The following is a 19,387-nucleotide window of genomic DNA, read 5'->3' on the forward strand; positions in this document are numbered from 1 at the left end:
TCTGGAATATGGAATATGTCTTGTATTTCATAACATACACATTTCACACATGAGACAAAACACCTACCTGGCGAGTCACTGTACAGTGCTGACAGAAGGTATATGGAAAAATACGGGTCTATTGTTAATCAGATATCACAAGTATAAAACTGCGTTTAAAAATAACAAAAAACACCCAGTTTGTCTGCAGGGTCAAATGGCCCAAGGTGCTGCTTCAGTAACAGCCCTATGTGCAATACAACTTCCAAAAGATTTCTTCTCAAGTACATAGTAAAGGCAAACAAACAGAAACCCGATTGTAGAAAATCAGCCAGTTAAGAATTACTCACCCCACCAAAGCCTCTAAAGCGCTGCAGGACGTCATTGTTGATGAAACAGGACTGCGCAGGATCACGGAGGGCTTGGTCCAAGAGGTGGTCGATGAAGTAGATGCCCGGCTCGATGGTCAGCACCATGCCCTGCTCCAGGCTGCGGGCAGTGCGCAGGCTCCTGAGCCCCGGCAGGTCAATGCGCTCCACTCCCTGCGGAAGAAACACTGGTTCTGACAGACAGAAAGGCGATCCATGGTGACCTTTTATTAAGACCCTCCTACGCTGACTGCTCCATAAGAGACCCAACATACAACAAATAACTGGGAAGTAGAGGACTGAAACCATGCTGTACAGTTACCTCTCTCTCATCAGTCCCTCATTTAGCTTTCACATACAGCGATGACCAGCTTTCAACTCAACACCCGAACTGTTTTTTGCACCACAGAAATCCTGGCTTTGGATATGCTTGGTACTGTCACTCTACCTTGGGAGAAGCACTGCACTACAGAGAAAAAATAATTACTTGCACTATTTCTTTCTATACCCTCCCTTGCAAAGTATAGTATTTTAAGTGACATGCAAATCTTGAAATGCCCCTCCACGTCATGGCTGAAATAGCCGAACTATGCAGCAGAGAAAAATTTCTCCAAGGATATGCAAATGCTTATTCTCACTGAATGTTATTAAAATTACACGTTTATGATCTTGATTCAGGAGCAATGAGTCTACACATGACCTCATAAAAGCAGCCCATTTAAAACTAAACTTTTGTCAGATTCAGACTTTCAGGCAACATGGTGCTGACTGATATTATTAAAAACTAAGTCAAAACAAGTCCTGACTAGCAAAACATTCTCTTCTTCCCAAATGCTGGTAAAGTAAAATGATATATGAGGACGTGCTTAGTCAAGGAATTAGAAACACTGCAAAGACTAGTTCAGGATATTAATTTTCTTCCCCCAAATGTGCCAGGTATTGCAACATCGGAATAAATATATCTAAATCCCATTAGCTTTTTGAAAATTCTTTGCAACTGTAGCAAAATTTCATCAACAAAATATTGTGATGACCAGTAAACAGCTCACAGGCCCGCTAGATTGCAAACGTGCACACACACTTTGCTCAAGAAAACTTTTCTGCTTCAGCCAGTAAGTCAGAACTTAACAGGTCTGCAAGACCAAGGCATTATTTATCTCGTCTCCAGGTAGCATTCCCGAATCTTGCTTCTGGCCAAAGTCACAGTAATTTTCCTTGCCAGCAGAAAGGACGACTCTTTCAGAATCACTAGCAGTGTGACTGGTATCACGAGGACGGAACATCCCCTTTCTCCAACACAAAGCGCACTGCCCAGCGCTACCCTTGGTGCCTGGCAGCCAAGGTAACACCTCTCGGCACCGCTGTGCTCCTGTGTTTCTGCCACACCAATGCAGGGGAGCAAAGGGAGGCAGGAGCATACCCTGCACATTAGCCGCATTTCCATCTCACTGAATCATTTGCTCTTCAAAGTGTATATAGCCCCACAGTACTGTTTGCTCCTGAGCTCCACTTTCGGTTCAGAGAAAGCCTATTTCACAGAAATCCTGCTTGCAACAGCCACTCAGCAGTGTTTGTTTTATTCTCACTGGTCACCTAAGCAATACTGGGGTTGCTTTTTTCTCTTTGCAGAGCTTCTGTTCCAATGCACGGCATCTTACAGCAGCCAAGATTTTCAGAGCTCACCAGACTGGATATCTGCAGGTAGGTTTGCCCATTCTTCAGAGATGCAGAGTGTTTGCTTGCTCTTGCAAACCAGCAAGTGTACTCTGACCATTATTTGATACATTTTATTTCATATGTTTGATCTGAATTTTGCAGAGCATTATATTACACTAAAATAAGAAAGCACGATTTTGTTTTACTGAGGCTAGGAAACAAGAACACTCTGATATTAAGCAAGGCACTTTGCATTTATATTCTTATCAAAACTCAAAGAGAATCAATATATTTCTAAACTTGAAACAATTACTGCACTGAAATGGAGCCATTTTTCTTTCTGCTGCTGCCCCATGGGGTTTGGCATCTCACACATTCATTGTAATGCGTAAAGGAAATGAGGGCATCCAATCTTGTGGATTAATCTCTCCATGAGCTGTAAACAATTAGATTAGTGTCTGGACCTTTTGGTGTCTTGCCAACTATCTATCGGCTGCTTTTCAACAAACAACCCATATTTGGCTTTTAAGTACACTTCTCTTCAATTCTACTTGTAAATGCCTTTTCTGAGGCAGTCAATCCAAGACAGATGCTAGAAAGATGAATGCGCAGCAAGGAAAACAATGGCAAACATCCTCTGAAGGCAGCCCTGGCACGGCGTCCGCATTTTTTGGCCTTTTCCTAAAACAAATGAGGTTTAACACCAGGTGTGACTATCAAGCCTCGATGCCCGCTTCATTTCCCTCTGTACAGCCATCAGAGCAATGCATAGGCATTTTGTCTGGACTGCTCGCAGTCTGATTCTGCTTCTAGTACTTCCTCCAAGAAGCTAACCGCATGTTTACAATTCAGGAGCAAGACCTGGGGATTCATGTTTGGAAAGCACCTTCAGCAGCACAGCCTCCCCGGGCCATCAGCAATGCAGGGAGGGCCCCCGAGGCACCTGAATAGTACTGCTCATCCAAAAGTAAAATTTTAACTTCTCTAGAAGGAATTCACAAACTCTCTTTGACATTCCCCCCATCCTATCTCAGCTCTAGATTGTGTCAGCTCTTGGTTTCATCTCCAGGTCTTTGGATTTTGCAGGCACTTAAGTCACTGTGTAAATAGCAGCAGCTACACCTCTTCCATGAAAGCATCTCTAACAGGCCTTCGGAGAAAGGGTAACACTGCTCAGCTTTTCAAAGACAGCAAGCAGGACATCAGGGTGGGCTTGTGGTGAGGAAGACCTATGGTCCCTTTTAACAGAGGCTAGCAAGGTGTTCACCAAGAGATGCGTGAAATGGATAAAGAGATAGGTAGGTTCTGGCTATCACATGTACACGGCCATGTATACCTTGAGCAGAGGACAGCCCCACTCCAACATGCTGCAAGGCTGAAGAACTACATGAGTTGGGACAAGGAATGAGCTGAGTGGGGAAGGTGACCAAGCTAGGGAGATGACAAAATTCCTTCTTTTGAGAACAGCGCTGGATTAAAATGTACATCAGACTATGGCTCCAGCATCCCAAGTGAAATCTGATCTCTGGGCACTTGTGACCATCTTGGTAGCCACCATGGCCATCAGGTCCAGGGGCTGACAGTTCTCAGCTCTCAGTCTGCTTCGGTTGTTTATGAAAACTAGGACAAAGTGAGGATTTTTTTTAATGACTGAAACACCACCACCCCCAAACAGAAGATGACAGGTCTGAAACAAGGACACCACCATTTTCCATCAACTCAAACCCTGTTGGGAGCAAAGCCTGATGGGGAAACCTCGCACTGTCACCCATCAGTATGAATTTTCTGCCATTAATGGATTTTCTTCTTTGTGAGGAGGAAACTTCCCTACATTTTGCAGCTAAACAACGAAAGCCTTGTTTTCAACAATAACCATGATGTTGTTTTGTAGTCAGATGAAACGAAGAGTAAAAATGTGAATGCTGGCGCCGCTGCTGTGTGGATATCTGTTTCTATTACGGCTATATCCTGGAGGCCTGGCCACAGAGCAGGACCCTGTCGCACTCAGTGCTCTACAACTATAAAGCATAAGCTGGTAATTTCCCTCAAAAAAGTGTAGAGAATAATCTAGAAAATATTAACACCTAGGCATCTAAAAAGAGACTTACAGTGATGATCTGGAAAAATTACTTTTTGAGGAACGGTTTATTTTCCTGTATATTGCAACAACAGACTATATCCAAAATTGTTTTCTAAGCCTGATTTTATTTGGAGGTTCTGCTCACATTTTAAAATTGAGACACTCCCCCCACAGTAAGCACAGATGTATGACACTGTCATTTGCGACTGTACTCCTGCCAAGAACATCAGATTCCAATTAATGGTTCATGTAAGGTAACAAAACCCAGCATGTCTAGGCAATAAGGACTGTCAAGGGAACAAGAGAATTATTATGTAAACTGATTTCATTACTATGTAAGCAAAATAAAAGTTCAAATTAAGTGTGCAGTAATATAAAATATAGATCTATTTTTGGGATAAGCAGGGAATTAGGAAGTATGCAAATATGCCTATCCCCCAGAAAAGTGGCTGTGGAAGACTAGAAGTTGCAATATGCCCAGAATACCTCAGTACAAGGATGAATTACTGCCTGGTCCTAAGCAATTCAATGGTTAATGAGGGTATATGTTGCTTTTTTCATGGAAGAACTGCGATGTGTATCATGCTGGATCTTGTCCCACAGACACCAGCTACCAAGCAAAGTGATCAGAGGCAGAAATAGCTCCAGGCCCACTCAGGTAAGCCTGATCTTGGGTCCATCTTTGGATCAGGACAGAAGAAAACCACAAGTGATGTCTCTGTGCTGGCTGGTCATCACCCACAGGGCGGTGACGCTAGGTAGGGATGCACAAACGCAGAGATGCAAGGACACCCTCCCCCCTGAGACCAGGGGCTGCAATGCTTAGTTGGTGTCACCCAGAAGTTCCTCAAGCCAGCAATGGAAGCAAAACACAGCCACAGCAGAGATCACCAAAGCTACTCATAACCGCAAATACTGACCCACAGTAAGAGACTCACGTAGTGACACAAACTAGCTTCTGGTACTTTTTTCCAGCTAAATCATCCCAGAACTTTTTTGAGCCTGACAAACAGACTGTCCCAGTTGGACCACATCCAATACAGTGAAGTCCTAACCATTTTATCAAGCTAAGTGCAATCAAGTATTTAAATTAGTCCGAATACTACCATTATATTTAGATTATACGAAATCAATACCAAAGTGAAATCTCAGCTCTTTCACTCTTCCCTGTTCTCCCACTGTGCATGCCCAACTTCTAATTAGCTCATTTATTATAAAAAGAACGGAATGTAGCTAATAAAATAAAAGACTTGAATTCCATTTCACTTGTCTCCTGGTCCCTTCTCTCTAAACCCTTGTTTCTCATGCTGAGTGTTACTAATGAAGATTAGTTTATTCCATCTATCCTGCGTTCTCCCAGCAGCCTGAGCTGCCTATAGTCACCTGAAGGAACTGCTGTCAGTCTTGCCTTTGAAATCAGCAGCAGGTTACAGGAGAACATGCCCCAGGCATCACATACCACTTGTGGCATTTGCAAGTCAAAGTTTCCACTTCTGCAGGAGAATCTAATTACTAGCTGGAGCTTTTGGGACACAGCTCAAAGTTAATATTGGGGGAATGGAGGGCACACAGTGTTTAACTGGCTATTTTATTTGAAACATTTTTGTCTTTTCCTAGGTATTAACTGTGGTATCAGGTTTAAGCTGCCTAATAAATTTCCTGTTATTGCAGGGAATGAGGACAAATCACCTGCCACTTACTCAAGGCACCGCTGCCTGCTGAGTCAGATAAAGCTGAATTTCAAACCATCCCTACAGCGTGGTTCTGAGCATAACTTCCCATGTCATTTTTGCTTCCTGATCCTCAGATGTCACCAAACTCCACTGCTATCATAATGGAAATAATAAAACATACAGAGTATATATTTTTTTTCTTAAAACCTAAGCATGAGAAAAAACAGACAGAGCAAATAGTAAAAATCACCAAGTTGACAACTACAACATAAACCTGGAAGATGAGGAGAATATTTAGATAGAGAATTCATAAGAAATGAGACAAAGATTTGCAAAAGCTACCAGCAACACTGTTTTAAAATTAGACCCATGACAAGCACCATTTAACATCTAATGGACAGGTTTTCTTGTGACACACAGAAAGTACACATAGGCAATGGCCTAAATGAAAGGGCTTTTTCTTTTATGATCTTTAGATACTAATATTAGCGGAAACTGCATAGCAAAAACCTACAGTATACCTATGATACCTTTGATACCTTACTTTTACATGTAATTGAAAGCAGAACTGTACTGTCTTTGTTTTTCTAATGTGGCCAGAATGAATTGTTCAAAAACACTCAAGCTCTGTTAGTCTCTTGCTAAAATTTCAGAAAGATTTGGACAATACTCAGATAAAAACTCTCTTAGCACACAAAGTCTTTTGCAACAAACTTCAACAACTGAAAGAAACATAAGCAACTATAGCCATCAAAAAAAATTAACCACAACTAAGGAAACCCAAAACAAGCAGCAAAAAAGCTCAAGTCCACGACACTTACTTTCTCAGAGGAGGAGGGAAACCCTGTGGTACGACAGGGCATGATGCACACCACGGCACTGCACTGACACAGCACCTGAGCCCTCCCTCCTCTTCTGCCCCTGCTCAAGTCCTAAGCTCCCATAAACACCCAAACTCCAGCATCTGTCCTCACAGGGAAAAGTTGCTAGGAACTGATCACAGCTTTTCTGAGCACATGTAAGATGCCACAGCAGGGTAAGATCTATTAACCTAACTCTGGGAGGGGTTTAAATCCCACAGAAGAATCTTAGGCTGCAGGAAACTCTCCTGGTTGGTGTTTGACCCAACAGCTAACAGTAAGCACTATGGATTTCAGTGCTGCTCTGCATGGAAATGCTGTAGAATTGAAAGTCTTCACCAATTTGTTTCTTGCCTCCGCTTGCTCAGTGGCCCGCTCAACCATATGGCTTCGCTATGCAGCAATTCAAGAATCAAAAAGAAAGTGATTCAAGGGGACCCCATGAAGCAGAAGCAGCAGGTTTATTCTCCTAATCTTTTCTCAAAGCGTACAATCACTTACAAAACCAAAACCTAGCACTAAAACTGGTGAAAGGCCCTTTTACTCTTCGCTCATATAAGCGCCTACCATACAGGTTGTTTCACGTTTGCAGGTCCTGGGTACGCACAGCTAGAGCAAGGCTGTGCAAGGTTATGACCAAGTGAAGCAATTTTCATCACTGAGGCTCTACATAACAGCTTTAGGCTCCTTGGTAAATTCACCTCATCCTCTGCTTCTTAAAGGAAAAAACATTAATGCATCATTTGCAATGCTAACCACAAAAAAAATGAAATCTTCTGCTTCAGCATAAAGTAGGATACATAAGGAAAATAATTTTTGCCAGAACAAGAAAGGGAACAAGATTATTCCTGTATTCTCTAGTAGGTTTGGTGACCTAAATCCCCAGTCAGTCATCTGGGATTTTGGAGCAAGCTTTCTGTTAGAGCCAGACGCAGCTTGTACACCTCTCTGAGCAGCAGAGACGTTCCCCAAGCATGCACAGTAATGGAAGGACATGGATAACTCCAGGATCAAAACAAACCTCTAACCTTAATTTGCTGATGCAGAACAGCAATGAAAGGATCAGCTTTTCATAAGAATAGAGAATTGAATTAAAACTTTAAACTAAGGTAAATCTTATAATTTTAAAAGACAAAACAAAATGAAACTCTTAATTCACAAGATGTTAAAATCACAGTAGTTATTAACCTAACTTAAATTAACTGGCTTATTATTATAGAAAGTCATCAAATGTACTTAGCATTCTTTAGAGCCTTACAGTCAATTAATATAACATGAAATTGAATCAACTCAAGCATCTAGAGACGCAGAACCTAGATTTAAATGAAAATTTCAGCCCCATCTACCTCAGGGTCTGAAAATTTGGGATCACCTACCACATTTTCTCCATTGCAACAGGCACAAACCCTCATTTATATCCCATATCGAATTTACCCAGAAACAAATGAAAGAGTGTGGGAAAACCATCTCCATGATTAAATTTTACAGCTGAAGCTAAGCCCAGTGGAGTTTTCACCCTTTGAAGCTAGCTCTGTCTGACTAAGGGCCAGATTTGCTGAAGTGATTAGTACCACTGGGGCTGGATTTTCAGAACTGCTCAAGTTGTAGTTAGACCCTTAAAAGAAGCAGACAGATTTTTCAAAGAAGTGTTCGACACTTGGTCCCCATGGTACACTGCAGGAGACCCGATTCCCGAAGGAGCTCTTGACTGCCAGGTACTTCTGAAAATCAGGACATTTACTTATGTGCTTCAATGGGAAATACTGGTGGTTACAGTCTTAAAAATCTTGCCCTAAACATAGTTGCTAAGCCACATTTATTGCTGGCCAAAAACAATTATTCTTTATCATGGCAAAAAAAAGGGAAGGAAAATGTTATATTTTTCTAATATCCCAGAGCATCCTTTGCAGAAAATGTGCAAGCTTTTTACAGTGTTTGTCAAAGAGGAAGAAAGTGCTTGTTCAATGCTGCATGTGAAAGCAGCTTACTGGAAAAGATGAAAACTTATTATTGCCAATTTTGAAAAAAGAAATCTTTGGCTACTAATGAATAACTAATCTAAGCTAACAATGTCTGGAAATAGTTTTTTTGGAACACACAAAACTTTGTGACGGATAAAAATTAGGAAATTAAAGCTTATTGTATTATTCCAAATGTAACTGTTTACACTTGAGGAAAAAATAATGGAATGATATCCACTTGGAAAGTTTTTATTTTTAAAAAATCCTTTGTAATACTCCCAGAAATTCCCTCAGCCAAAAGCAAATAAGTTGCTTCTTAACCAGCTAGAAAAAAGAGCATGATACTACAGGCATGGACTCAGTGTACAATAAACACACAAATGGCTTTCTGAAATTACTTGTGAAAATCCTGCTAGCTGGTAAACACTTAAACGCACCAAAAATCACTCCACAGAGTACTAGATGTCTTCAAAATGTATTTTCTCATGAAACAATGAGACACAGACAGAAAACCTTCTCCCATTTAATACAGACGCGTATCACACACAGGTGAGAGGTGCCCAATTGCTCACATGTAGATTTACTTGGGGAAAACCACGTCCCCTGAAGCCTTCCAGTACTGCCCGGGTACCACAGCCCTCCAGCTCCCTCCTGCTATGGGCAGGGACCATGCCTCTCATTAGGGCTTCAAGCCTAAGTAAATTCACCCCATTGACAGCCTTTGATGTGGGTTTTCCACCATCAGGTGCTCTGACGCTAAAGTACCTCACCTTAATCAAATGACCCAATATAAGGAACCTCATGTGTTGGGTGAGAGAGAAGTGAGGGGTCTAACAGAGGAGGAACTAATGCTGCAGAGAGAGTTTAAAGGGGCTGCCCTTCTGCAGAACCCCAAATTAATCATTTTTCAAACTAAGCTGATGCCCCATCTTTATCTACATACACATTTATATGGAAATACAGGACTTTAGCTGTTTGTTTGTGAGCTTACATGCGTGCTTCCCCCATATTCAGGAAATTTGTTGTTTAGCATTGGATTTTGAAAGTAAACTAGCCATGCAAACATTCTTAATGTAAGAATGCAGTTCACAAACAAATAATTTTAATATTTAGTATCATAGAATAGAATCATAGAACCATTTAGGTTGGAAAAGACCTTTAAGATCATAAAGTCCAATCATTAACCTAACACTGCCAAGTCCACCATCTAAACCATGTCCCTAAGCATTACATCTACCCATCTTTTAAATACCTCCAGGGATGGGGACTCAACCACTTCCCTGGGCAGCCTCTTCCAGTGCCTGACTACCCTTTTGGTGAAGAAATTTTTCCTAATATCCAACCTAAACCTCCTCTGGTGCAGCTTGAGGCCGTTTCCTCTCGTCCTATCACTTGTTACTTGGGAGAAGAGACTGACCCCGACCTCGCTACAACCTCCTTTCAGGTAGCTGTAGAGAGCGATAAGGTCTCCCCTCAGCCTCCTCTTCTCCAGACTAAACAACTCCAGTTCTCTCAGCTGCTCCTCATAAGACTTGTTCTTTAGACCCTTCACCAGCTTCATTGCCCTTCTTTAGACACGCTCCATCATCTCAGTGTCCTTCTTGTAGTGAGGGGCCCAAAACTGAACTCAGTAGTTGAGGTGCAGCCTCACCACTATCACCTCCCTGGTCCTGCTGGCCACACTATTTCTGATAAAAGCCAGGATGCCATTGGCCTTCTCAGCCATTTGCAGATATATAATTCTCTATCTGCATAGAGGTCTGGTATTTTTACAGATGTTAAGTATGAAAGTGGAGAGCCTAACTCATTTGACAATATAATCCCTAAACCCATTTTTATCTGTAACAGCTTGCTCTTTCAAAACTGTGGATAGATTGGTCTGCTTTCAGAAAAAGGACCCTTAAATTATATAATACACCAGATAATTAACAGTTATAAATTTGATCATAGGTAAATAAAAATTAGTTTCAAAAACTGATTCTGTAGCTCATATGCCACACTACTGAAACCTACTGAGAGATGGGAGGTGTATAGGGTCCGTTGCTCTATACTCCTCAAAAATCAGTTCTAGAAATCTCCCTTGAAATTAAGATACTTGCTCTAACCCTCAAAGCATACAGTTTCTAAATGAAAACCAAACCTGGTACTTTTCATTCTCACAAGTCTTCTCACTTGTTCCTAAAATTTAGTTATCTCTTTACCCTACCAAGTCTTTAATATGTGCTCCAGTTTACGTAAGCGCACCAAATTCAGAAAGGTTATTCATAACACAAGCGAAAACAGTCTAAGCAAAGGCATGCAACATCAGGGTCCTGGATTTTGAAGTCCATGAACTCTCTCTCCAAGTAATCACATCCCTTGTGCTTTGCTGAATGCCTCTATTTGTACACAGAGAGAATGCACATGGGAGAGACGGGGGGGAAACATCCATCCTTTCTATATAAGCTAGTGAAGAAACCTTGAAATCAGAATAGGGTTGCTTTTGATTTTTGTTTCATTTTTATTACATACAAGTTTATTAGCTGATACCAATACATTGTTATCACAGTATTGTCTCTCAACAGTAATTATATTGTGAACATAACAAGTACCCTCAAATATTATACAGTTTCCTCCCTGCACACAAAAGTGAACCCAGCAATAGCAGCTGTTATGTAGCCTGTCCATCCAACATGAACAAGCTCCAAAACATGCCTAAACCTTACCTAAAAAGTCCTTAGTTTCTTTTTCAGGTTCTTGTAAAAGAGCATCTTACATAAGAGAGAAGGCAAATGATCCATTTTCATACTGTATTATTGAAAACCCTTAAACAGTCAGCCTCAAATAACCAAAACATAACACACAGAAAATGCTTCTGAAGTCTTTCTGAAGCTGCTGTAAACTTTCTTTCTTTATTCAAACCTTAAGTTCAATTCCCCTTAGAGATTTTTTTTTTTCTTTTTAGTGTCATTGCAAACATCTTACCATTCATTGGTTACAGAATTTTACCAATTCTGCTTTCAGACCACAGTTAAGAACCATCATGTTAATTCAAGGAAAAAGGTAATAATTCTGTGTTTTCTGCAGAAACTCAGAATATAAGAGGTTATGCTTTCACATTTGAAAGATTTGATGGATTTTTTCTTTCTATTCTCATTCCAGGACAATGCATCTACACTGGTGCCCATGTTAACACTGGAGATCAAAGTTCAAGAGAGGAATATGAGCCAGCTTGTTTCCATACGACAGAGCCATTGGGATTTACTAGCCCAGGTGCAGCAGTGGGCTCCCACAGCTGTCTCGCACCCAGAATGGAGCAAGTGTGTCTTCTCACTACAAGTCTCAAGTAGACCGAGATGCTGTCACAGTATAGGGTATGCTTGAGTAATATATGTTACAGCGGTGACTCATGGAGGAACAATGCAATGTATGTAGAAACTGAACAGATTAAGAATGCCCAAAGGACGGCATCAGTTGACTTCTCCCCATAAGCAATTTATGTTTTAATGAACTAATAGATTCTCTTAAAGTAAACCGCATAAAATATCACATCCAGAAAAAGACACACTTAAATGCACATCTGCTCCACCTCTGAGACCATGCAACTGGCTAATCAGGCATAAACTAAGAGAAATGCTGATCGAATTGAGAGGGGTTAATCTGCAAGGCAGTTGAGAATGGACTAACACTAACCTCTGGGTAGCCTCCAACGTCATGCACATCGATTCCAAGTAGATGTCCAAGTCCGTGTGGCATAAATATTGCACCCAGATGAACCTTCACCATGTCATCTACATTGCCTTTCAGAATGCCAATTTTAGTCAACTCCTCCAGATGGACTCTGTCAGCCAGACGGTGCATATCAGGCCAGGCGACCCCTTAGAGAGCAGAAACAAACAGCTGAGTTAACTATTGCTAAAAGTTTTTAAAGACGACTTTCAAAAAGCAGATGTAACACATGTGCCTTTTGTTTATATAAAAAACAAAGGTGGAAAGAGCAACTATATTAGCACAAAAATACTTTAAACAAGACAAGATTATCTTAACGTGCATGCGAAGCACAGAAAACTACAAACAAAAGAGCAGCACCTTATAATCCAGATCCAAGTGAAAAAATGTTAAGACACTGTAAGCGTATCTATGCAGATACAAATGTATCAGTAAGTTTTCTAAAAGAATGTCAACCGTAAAATGCAGTTATTTAAAATGCAGAGCATAAAATATTACTATCCTATTATTTTCAATAATGATCATACCCATTTAGAACATTTGAGATGGACAGTACTTTTCTATGTACGTAGAAGATTTAAAGCCCACATCTTTCTGGCAAAGACATTCTCCAGAAATTAATGATTCCCTTGTGTTAATGGGCTGTGTAAAACACAAGTCCTCTAACACACGTACTAAAACAGCATTACAAAATACCGTTGGTTGACTAGAGACAGGGTGCCAGGATACATTAGATTTCTATTATTTTGGTATAGGATACAATTTTGTTTGACAAACTGCTGGGGGGAGGAGGGAGGAAGAAAGCAGCTCTTTTGTTAGTAACACAGTACTGTCTTAATTAGTTCACCATGGCTTTGAGTCATCATCAACAGAGCGGTTGCAGAGTCAAGACAACTAGGGCTAAGGTACAGTAGAAGAATATTTTCCTTGTTCAATTTTGGCATGATTAAATAAATAAAAAACGAGCAATTTTTAAGGCCAAAACCCCATCAAGATCCATTTGCTTTAATCCAGTTAAACACGCAGCTCTAGGGTCTTATGAACGTGAATGCCGTATCGTAATTACATTAGCACTTTTTGCTGAAAGTACTGAGGCTTCAAAGGCTGAAATAAAATCATCTTATGGGAGTGCTTAAATAAAATTCAGCTGTCTTATATGGCTCTGATATAAACGTCAGAAACAAACTGCAGAGCAAGTGGCTGCTCTGTCTTGCACGTTGTCCACACAGAAACCGATGTGCCTTTATGCTCCCATTAACACTGAGTGGGAATCCGCTCAGCATATAAGTTAGTTAACAGTCAGCCTCTTTTTCCCCACCAGACTACTCGGAGATCAAACTTTTTAGCCTGTTGCATGCATGCAGCTGAAGAAACACCTTCCTTGCCCATGCAAGACCACAAAACAGAGGTGTACGGCACAATACGCTGGAGAAACTCTTGGTTGTTGTTTCCTCACAAAAGCCAACGGTGTCCAAGTGTGTGATGCTCACCCACAAAACGTGCAGTCTTCCTGTTCAAAATGTGCTGTTTTTGTGTTTTGCCTCCTTTAAAAAGGAATTTAGATTTTTCCTTCAGTAAGAATTAATACTTAATAACCACTAGTTGTTCTTTATGTTCAACATAATTATACAAGAATTTCTTTTTATCTTTTTAAACATTGATTCTATTGCAATTTTCACTTCTCTAGATTCATCTATGTTTCACAGTTATCTCACAATAGGCTCCAATCTGTTGCTTGATAAATTGAAATCACTGCAATCTACCGCGCTGATACTACTGATATCAAACTGGAAGTATTACTAAATCACAGTTGGTTTCCTCTTTATCTTGTAGCTGTGGGAATACAGAATTTCTGTGTGTAACTTCCAGTTCAGCTCCTGCACTTTGCAGTCAACTCTAACTGCTCTAAAAGTTTTTAATATTCTTTCTGCAGACACTAGATGTTCTTTTCAGATCCCTCCCATGTTTTCTTAGCTGAGTATTACTCCCAAGTCTTCTATTTTCATCCCCATGACTGCAAAGCTACATGCAACGTCTGACCCTGGTCAACTATTTGAAGCCTCATCCTCTTTTGATATAAATGAAGGTCAGAACTCTGTTGCTGTGAGACAAAACACAATCATATCCCGGATGCTCTGAATCAACTTAAGATGAGGTGCCTGAGAGAAGAACTGAAGATGAGGTGCCTGCTGTTTGCAATACAGCCTACCTCTACTGCTGTGCTAGTACTACTCGTCTCAATCCAAACCCACAGACTGCACTCACAGAGATACAGCAACCTTTATCAAACTAAGGAAGAGATACAAGGATTATACTGATCAGAAACGAAAACACCAAAAATAAATATCCATTTGTCTGCAGAAGTTTAATATAGCAAATGAATGACTCTACTGCCCTAACTGAAAAGATTGCTGTGGTTGTAAATCCTGAGTATTTCTGGGCACTGAGCAAATCCATTAGAGCCCCTTCTTCCCACCCCTCTACTTTTTTCTTTTTCTCTCATTGAGAAAAAACATGACTATTTTCCCTCTCCTCCTCCCACCCAGAGCTCTGCATTCTCTATCTGTTTTGGTTTTTATTCATCTTATCTATTTCATTAGAGACTGAGAACAACAAAAAGCTCCACTGCGAAATAAATAATGAGGCTGGACGGAAAATCTGCAGCTTTGGGCTCTCTCTTGGAACAAGGGCAGCGCTTTGGACAGAGCCCAGCAAAACGACTCTGGACCACTCTATCTCCTAGACCGTGCCATCAGTTCTACTAGCGATGGGAAGTACTTCAGCTCCAGCTCTCTCATGCATGCTGCAGGAGCTGCAGATAGCACTGGGACACCTCTGGCTGGAGGAAAATTAAACTACTGCTGGAGGTGCACTGCTAAATAATAGAAATCTTGTTTTACAAGTAATTAGGTGTTCAAATAGTCTTAATTAAAAAAAGTGTTTATAGATAGATTGCATTTTCTATTCTATTGTCTGGCTTCACATTTTATTCTACTATGACTACAGTGTGGTGGTATTTTGCACCCCCCTCCAAACCACTTAACTTCCAAGCATTGTATAATACAGTCATACATACACAGACTATTACTAGTCTGCTAAGACAAAATATGAGGATATTTTTGAGCTGACTAGAGACAGTGAACTAAGTGGAGTGACCTTACTGGTCTTCACTTAAAAAAATGGCGATATCCTTGTCTTGTTTGATATGAGCCGATTCCCATCATGCTAGGAACAAACTTTAATAATAGGGTACAAATAGGTTTGTCCCCCGTTTTAAACGGGCAATTTGACAAATATAGAGAATCTAAATGCACATCTTCAAACATTTCCTAGTACCCTTATAATCTCAAAAACATTGACTTTAAGAGAAACAACTACTTTACAGTAATACGGCAATTACTTAAAAGTACTGAACACAATCTATTGAAGACAGGAAGCCATCCTAATTCAAGAAAGATCTCTTAGCATATTTTATTCATAAAGTATATTCACGTTGTACACATTTAACATACAGCAAATAGAGATATACAACGCCTCAGATTTATTTTAAACCTAAAATTGTACTAGGTTCATCTGGCAATTGGAATCTTTATAATACAATGGCCTATAAAAACCTAGCTGTCCCTTGGACTGGCTGGCACGTCTGCACCCAATTGTCATTTAAGTTAACTAGTAAGTATACTCTAAGAGCAAAAGTCCTCAAACTCTGCTAATCTATTTTTCCTATGTACATACTGAACTTCCAATAATTGTGAGAAGCAGAGAAGGAAGGACAAATTAAATATCACAGCTAACTTGACTAGGAAAGCCATGAACAACATTTTTTGGTACTCTCACATGATGGGCAATTCAACAATCTGGACGTGCAGTGAGGATGTGTGAATCCCTGTGTTAAAGCACAGAGATGCCTATATTCTGGTTCAGATGTCTGTGTGCACATCTATGTGTGGATAGCTTTAGCATGTTAAAACAAAGAAAATTATAATAAAGAAGCCTCTCTGCACACAGCCAGGGAACAATCTGCCCAACAGGACAGCATTTGCAGATGTGAAGAAAAACAACCAACTAAAAACTGAATGAACAACATTTTGTACAAAGAATCCTTAATTCATGGAGGTTACTTGATGTTCAGGCACCTCAGTGGTTTGGATTGACCGTGGTCCAGCGGAGAGCTCTGTTACCTGCTGCAAGCTGACGCAGCAGAAGTCAAACCCCATATTAGCATTCTTGTAGCAAGAGAAAGCAGTTAAAAAACAACTAAAACCCACAACAAAACAACTTCCACACAAGTGGCTCTAACATCAGTTGTGTGAGTTACTGCAAGGGCTGACTGTTTTGCAACACCAGCCTGCACTAACCTCCCACCACCAATCACCCACTAGGATGTTTCACTGATACATTATTCAGGACTATTATTTTTAAGCTTTGGAGAAGTTTATCATAGTTGCAGACATGCTTTTTGTGTGAAAAGGTTAGTTCCATTATTATCTTTAAGCCAATTTATAAACCAATTATAGTCCACTGACAGATGAGGTTTAGAAAGCTAGATTGGAGGGTCCTTGGACTTTGACAGCTTGTACCAAAATGAGTCTGCACTCAGGAAAATCTGCTGATGATGTGTCTGCTCCATTCTTAATTTTCTGCCAAACGAGATACTGGGTAATACAGGTCACTGAACCAGCAACTGGCTCCCCAGGAAAGCTCAGTTACCAAGGCTCATTAGGTTGTGATTTGTTACCTGCTATGCAGCATGTGCTTGGGCAAGAGGCCAGGACAAAAAGCACCTTTTACACCAACCAAAGCATTTGAGATCCCTTGAGATAGAGAATGAACTACACTGAAATAACCAGACAGTGGATATGTCCAATAATGGACTGTGACAGATCATGGATTAATTAAACAATATATAACTACAGAGGCTATTAGTTTTCAGATATCATGCTAACAGTATAGCAGAGGTTTGCAGACGTGTGAGCTACTGTGTTTAAAAATGGCAAACTTAAGGCATTAAGTTTACAAGGGGTTTTTAAAAATTTGTTCCCATCAACCTGAATGTTACCTGCTATTCTTAGATACTAGTGTGACAGAAAAGAAAAAGATAAAATAGGTATTGTTTTACTGTCTTGAAAATATTTCCTCTCTAATTATCTGATTGCCAAACCCACCAAATTTCAGATAAAATATCATGTTTTAGGGACTCAGAAACATCATATAAAGATCTCCGCAATAATCTGTGATCTCTTCGATCACACTATTGATAGGGAAGATTTTTATTCAAAAACAAAACCAAATGCTTCTAGTGAAACCAGAAATCAAAACCATCCCTATCTTTTAACGAACATACCATAACTTTTTAAACAGTAGAATTGAAAAGATGAGTTGTTATAACACATCACACTATAAACTGTTCCTCAGTTGCTGTTAACTCACTGGTATTTTCATTCCAGTGATTATTTTCTGACGTTTATTAGAAGCTATTCGAGAACATAAAGTAGAAACAGCATACAAAAGTAATTTAGAATTACTGCATGGTATTTAGCCACTTTGGTCGGAAAGTGCTCTTAAAAGGCCTAACAGGATTTTTTTGGCCGCTACTTAGGGTACTTTGTGGTTGTAATGTGACAATGATTAAACCACAAATGATTTAGCAGGGGTTTTTTTGTTGTTGTACGGTGGAGTTTTTTTGCCAGCACAGATGTCACAATCTTACTGAAAAAAAATTAGTATGGCAAGGTTGTAGTAACTTCTCCCCAAATTGTGCTAAGGTTAACTTACATTTAATTGCTGAGTGTCCACAGACAAGGGCAAAAGGCCTGATGTCCCCTGGCAGTGCCACTGAAATGCAGACATAACACGCAATCCCTGTCCTGCCAGCAAGCCACTGGAACAGATAAAAACTGCCAACACACAGTGACCATATCAAACATAAAACCTACAAGGTCCTTAAAAATGCCAATCAAACCCAGTTTAAAAAACAAATCAAAACACCAGTTAAATACTAAAAACTATTATTTCTTTCCTCTTCACTTGGGTGCTAAAGAATAATTTGTTCTATTTCTGATATTTGTGCTTTCCTTGTGGCCCACTAGATGAAATATTCAGTAGTTGCTCAGTTTGAGAGCTTCGTTTCTTGTAGCACCAGGTAAGGCAACTCTGCAACAGAGCAAGGAATCAGAGAGTGAGAAACCAAAATGCTGTACTCAAACACTGACAACTTTTGGGCAACAGTGAAGCTGTTCAAAGCTTCATATACTGTGTAGATACCTGCCTGTAAGCCTCCCAGAGTCAGCATTAGATGGCTACATGGATGCTTAATTCAGGGATGCAAATTCAGGCTGCATTTTACAGTGGTGGCATGGCTGCAACTGGCTGCCATATGATGAGAAGAGCCTGTTAACTCTCCCATCCTAAAAAGGTGATAGGAACTATACTGAATTTACTGCAGTGTCAGATACCTGCAGAACTGACTGCAGGGATTACTAGACTTCAGCCTCCTCTGTGCCATGAGCCCCAGTGCCGCAGCTCCAAACCAGGATGGCCTCCTTCAAAAACCATCCCTCAACCCCCCAGTAAGATGCACCTGTCTGACAGGAGTGGGAGTTACCGAAGAGAAACAGAGATGACTCCCCATCGCCTCCGAAATTTGGACCTCTTCCTCAAAAGGCTGAATAGTGTTGTGCTATTCAGCTATATTGCAGTATTTCTTTTGCATCAGTATCACATTAGTTTTGGTGGTAAACCCATTCTCCCCATTATAAACCCTGCATATGATCACCTGTAACATGTCAGAAGCAACATCAAGATAAGAGTCTGCCATGCTGAAACCTTAAGAAAAGCAATTTGAATAGATGCAGATGTGGAGCAAGAGGAGGGATCTTTTCCATGTCTGGAAAGATACAGCATTGGGATTGAGCAGCGCTGGCAGACATTATGAATTTTACTGCACATTCCTTCCAAATACGTGTATGCTGAAAAGAAGAGAAGATTGGGGGAAGGAGGGAAGTGCTTGGAGGGAGTGATTGCGGTGTGGAAACTTATCGCTATTTGAAGCTTAGAAAAGACTGTTTAGATAAGATTCAGGGCAAACAGCATAATCTATGTC

The 19,387-nt window shown here is 40.4% G+C and overlaps 1 protein-coding gene across 1 annotated transcript in view; it reads right to left on the minus strand.

Annotated features, from left to right (window-relative positions):
* Positions 1-19,387, minus strand: part of PEPD (peptidase D) — a 142,676-nt gene that overhangs the window by 8,645 nt on the left and 114,644 nt on the right. Inside the window, exons 13-14 of the mRNA XM_087739550.1 lie at positions 12,250-12,434; positions 330-521 (exon numbers count right to left, since the gene is read on the minus strand). Coding sequence (XP_087595676.1) covers positions 330-521; positions 12,250-12,434 — 377 coding nt within the window. The remainder of the gene's footprint in view (positions 1-329; positions 522-12,249; positions 12,435-19,387) is intronic.

This window comes from Nipponia nippon, unplaced genomic scaffold, assembly GCF_047370975.1.
Source record: "Nipponia nippon isolate SJK-2023a ecotype South Korea unplaced genomic scaffold, ASM4737097v1 scaffold_7, whole genome shotgun sequence".
NCBI lineage: Eukaryota > Metazoa > Chordata > Aves > Pelecaniformes > Threskiornithidae > Nipponia > Nipponia nippon.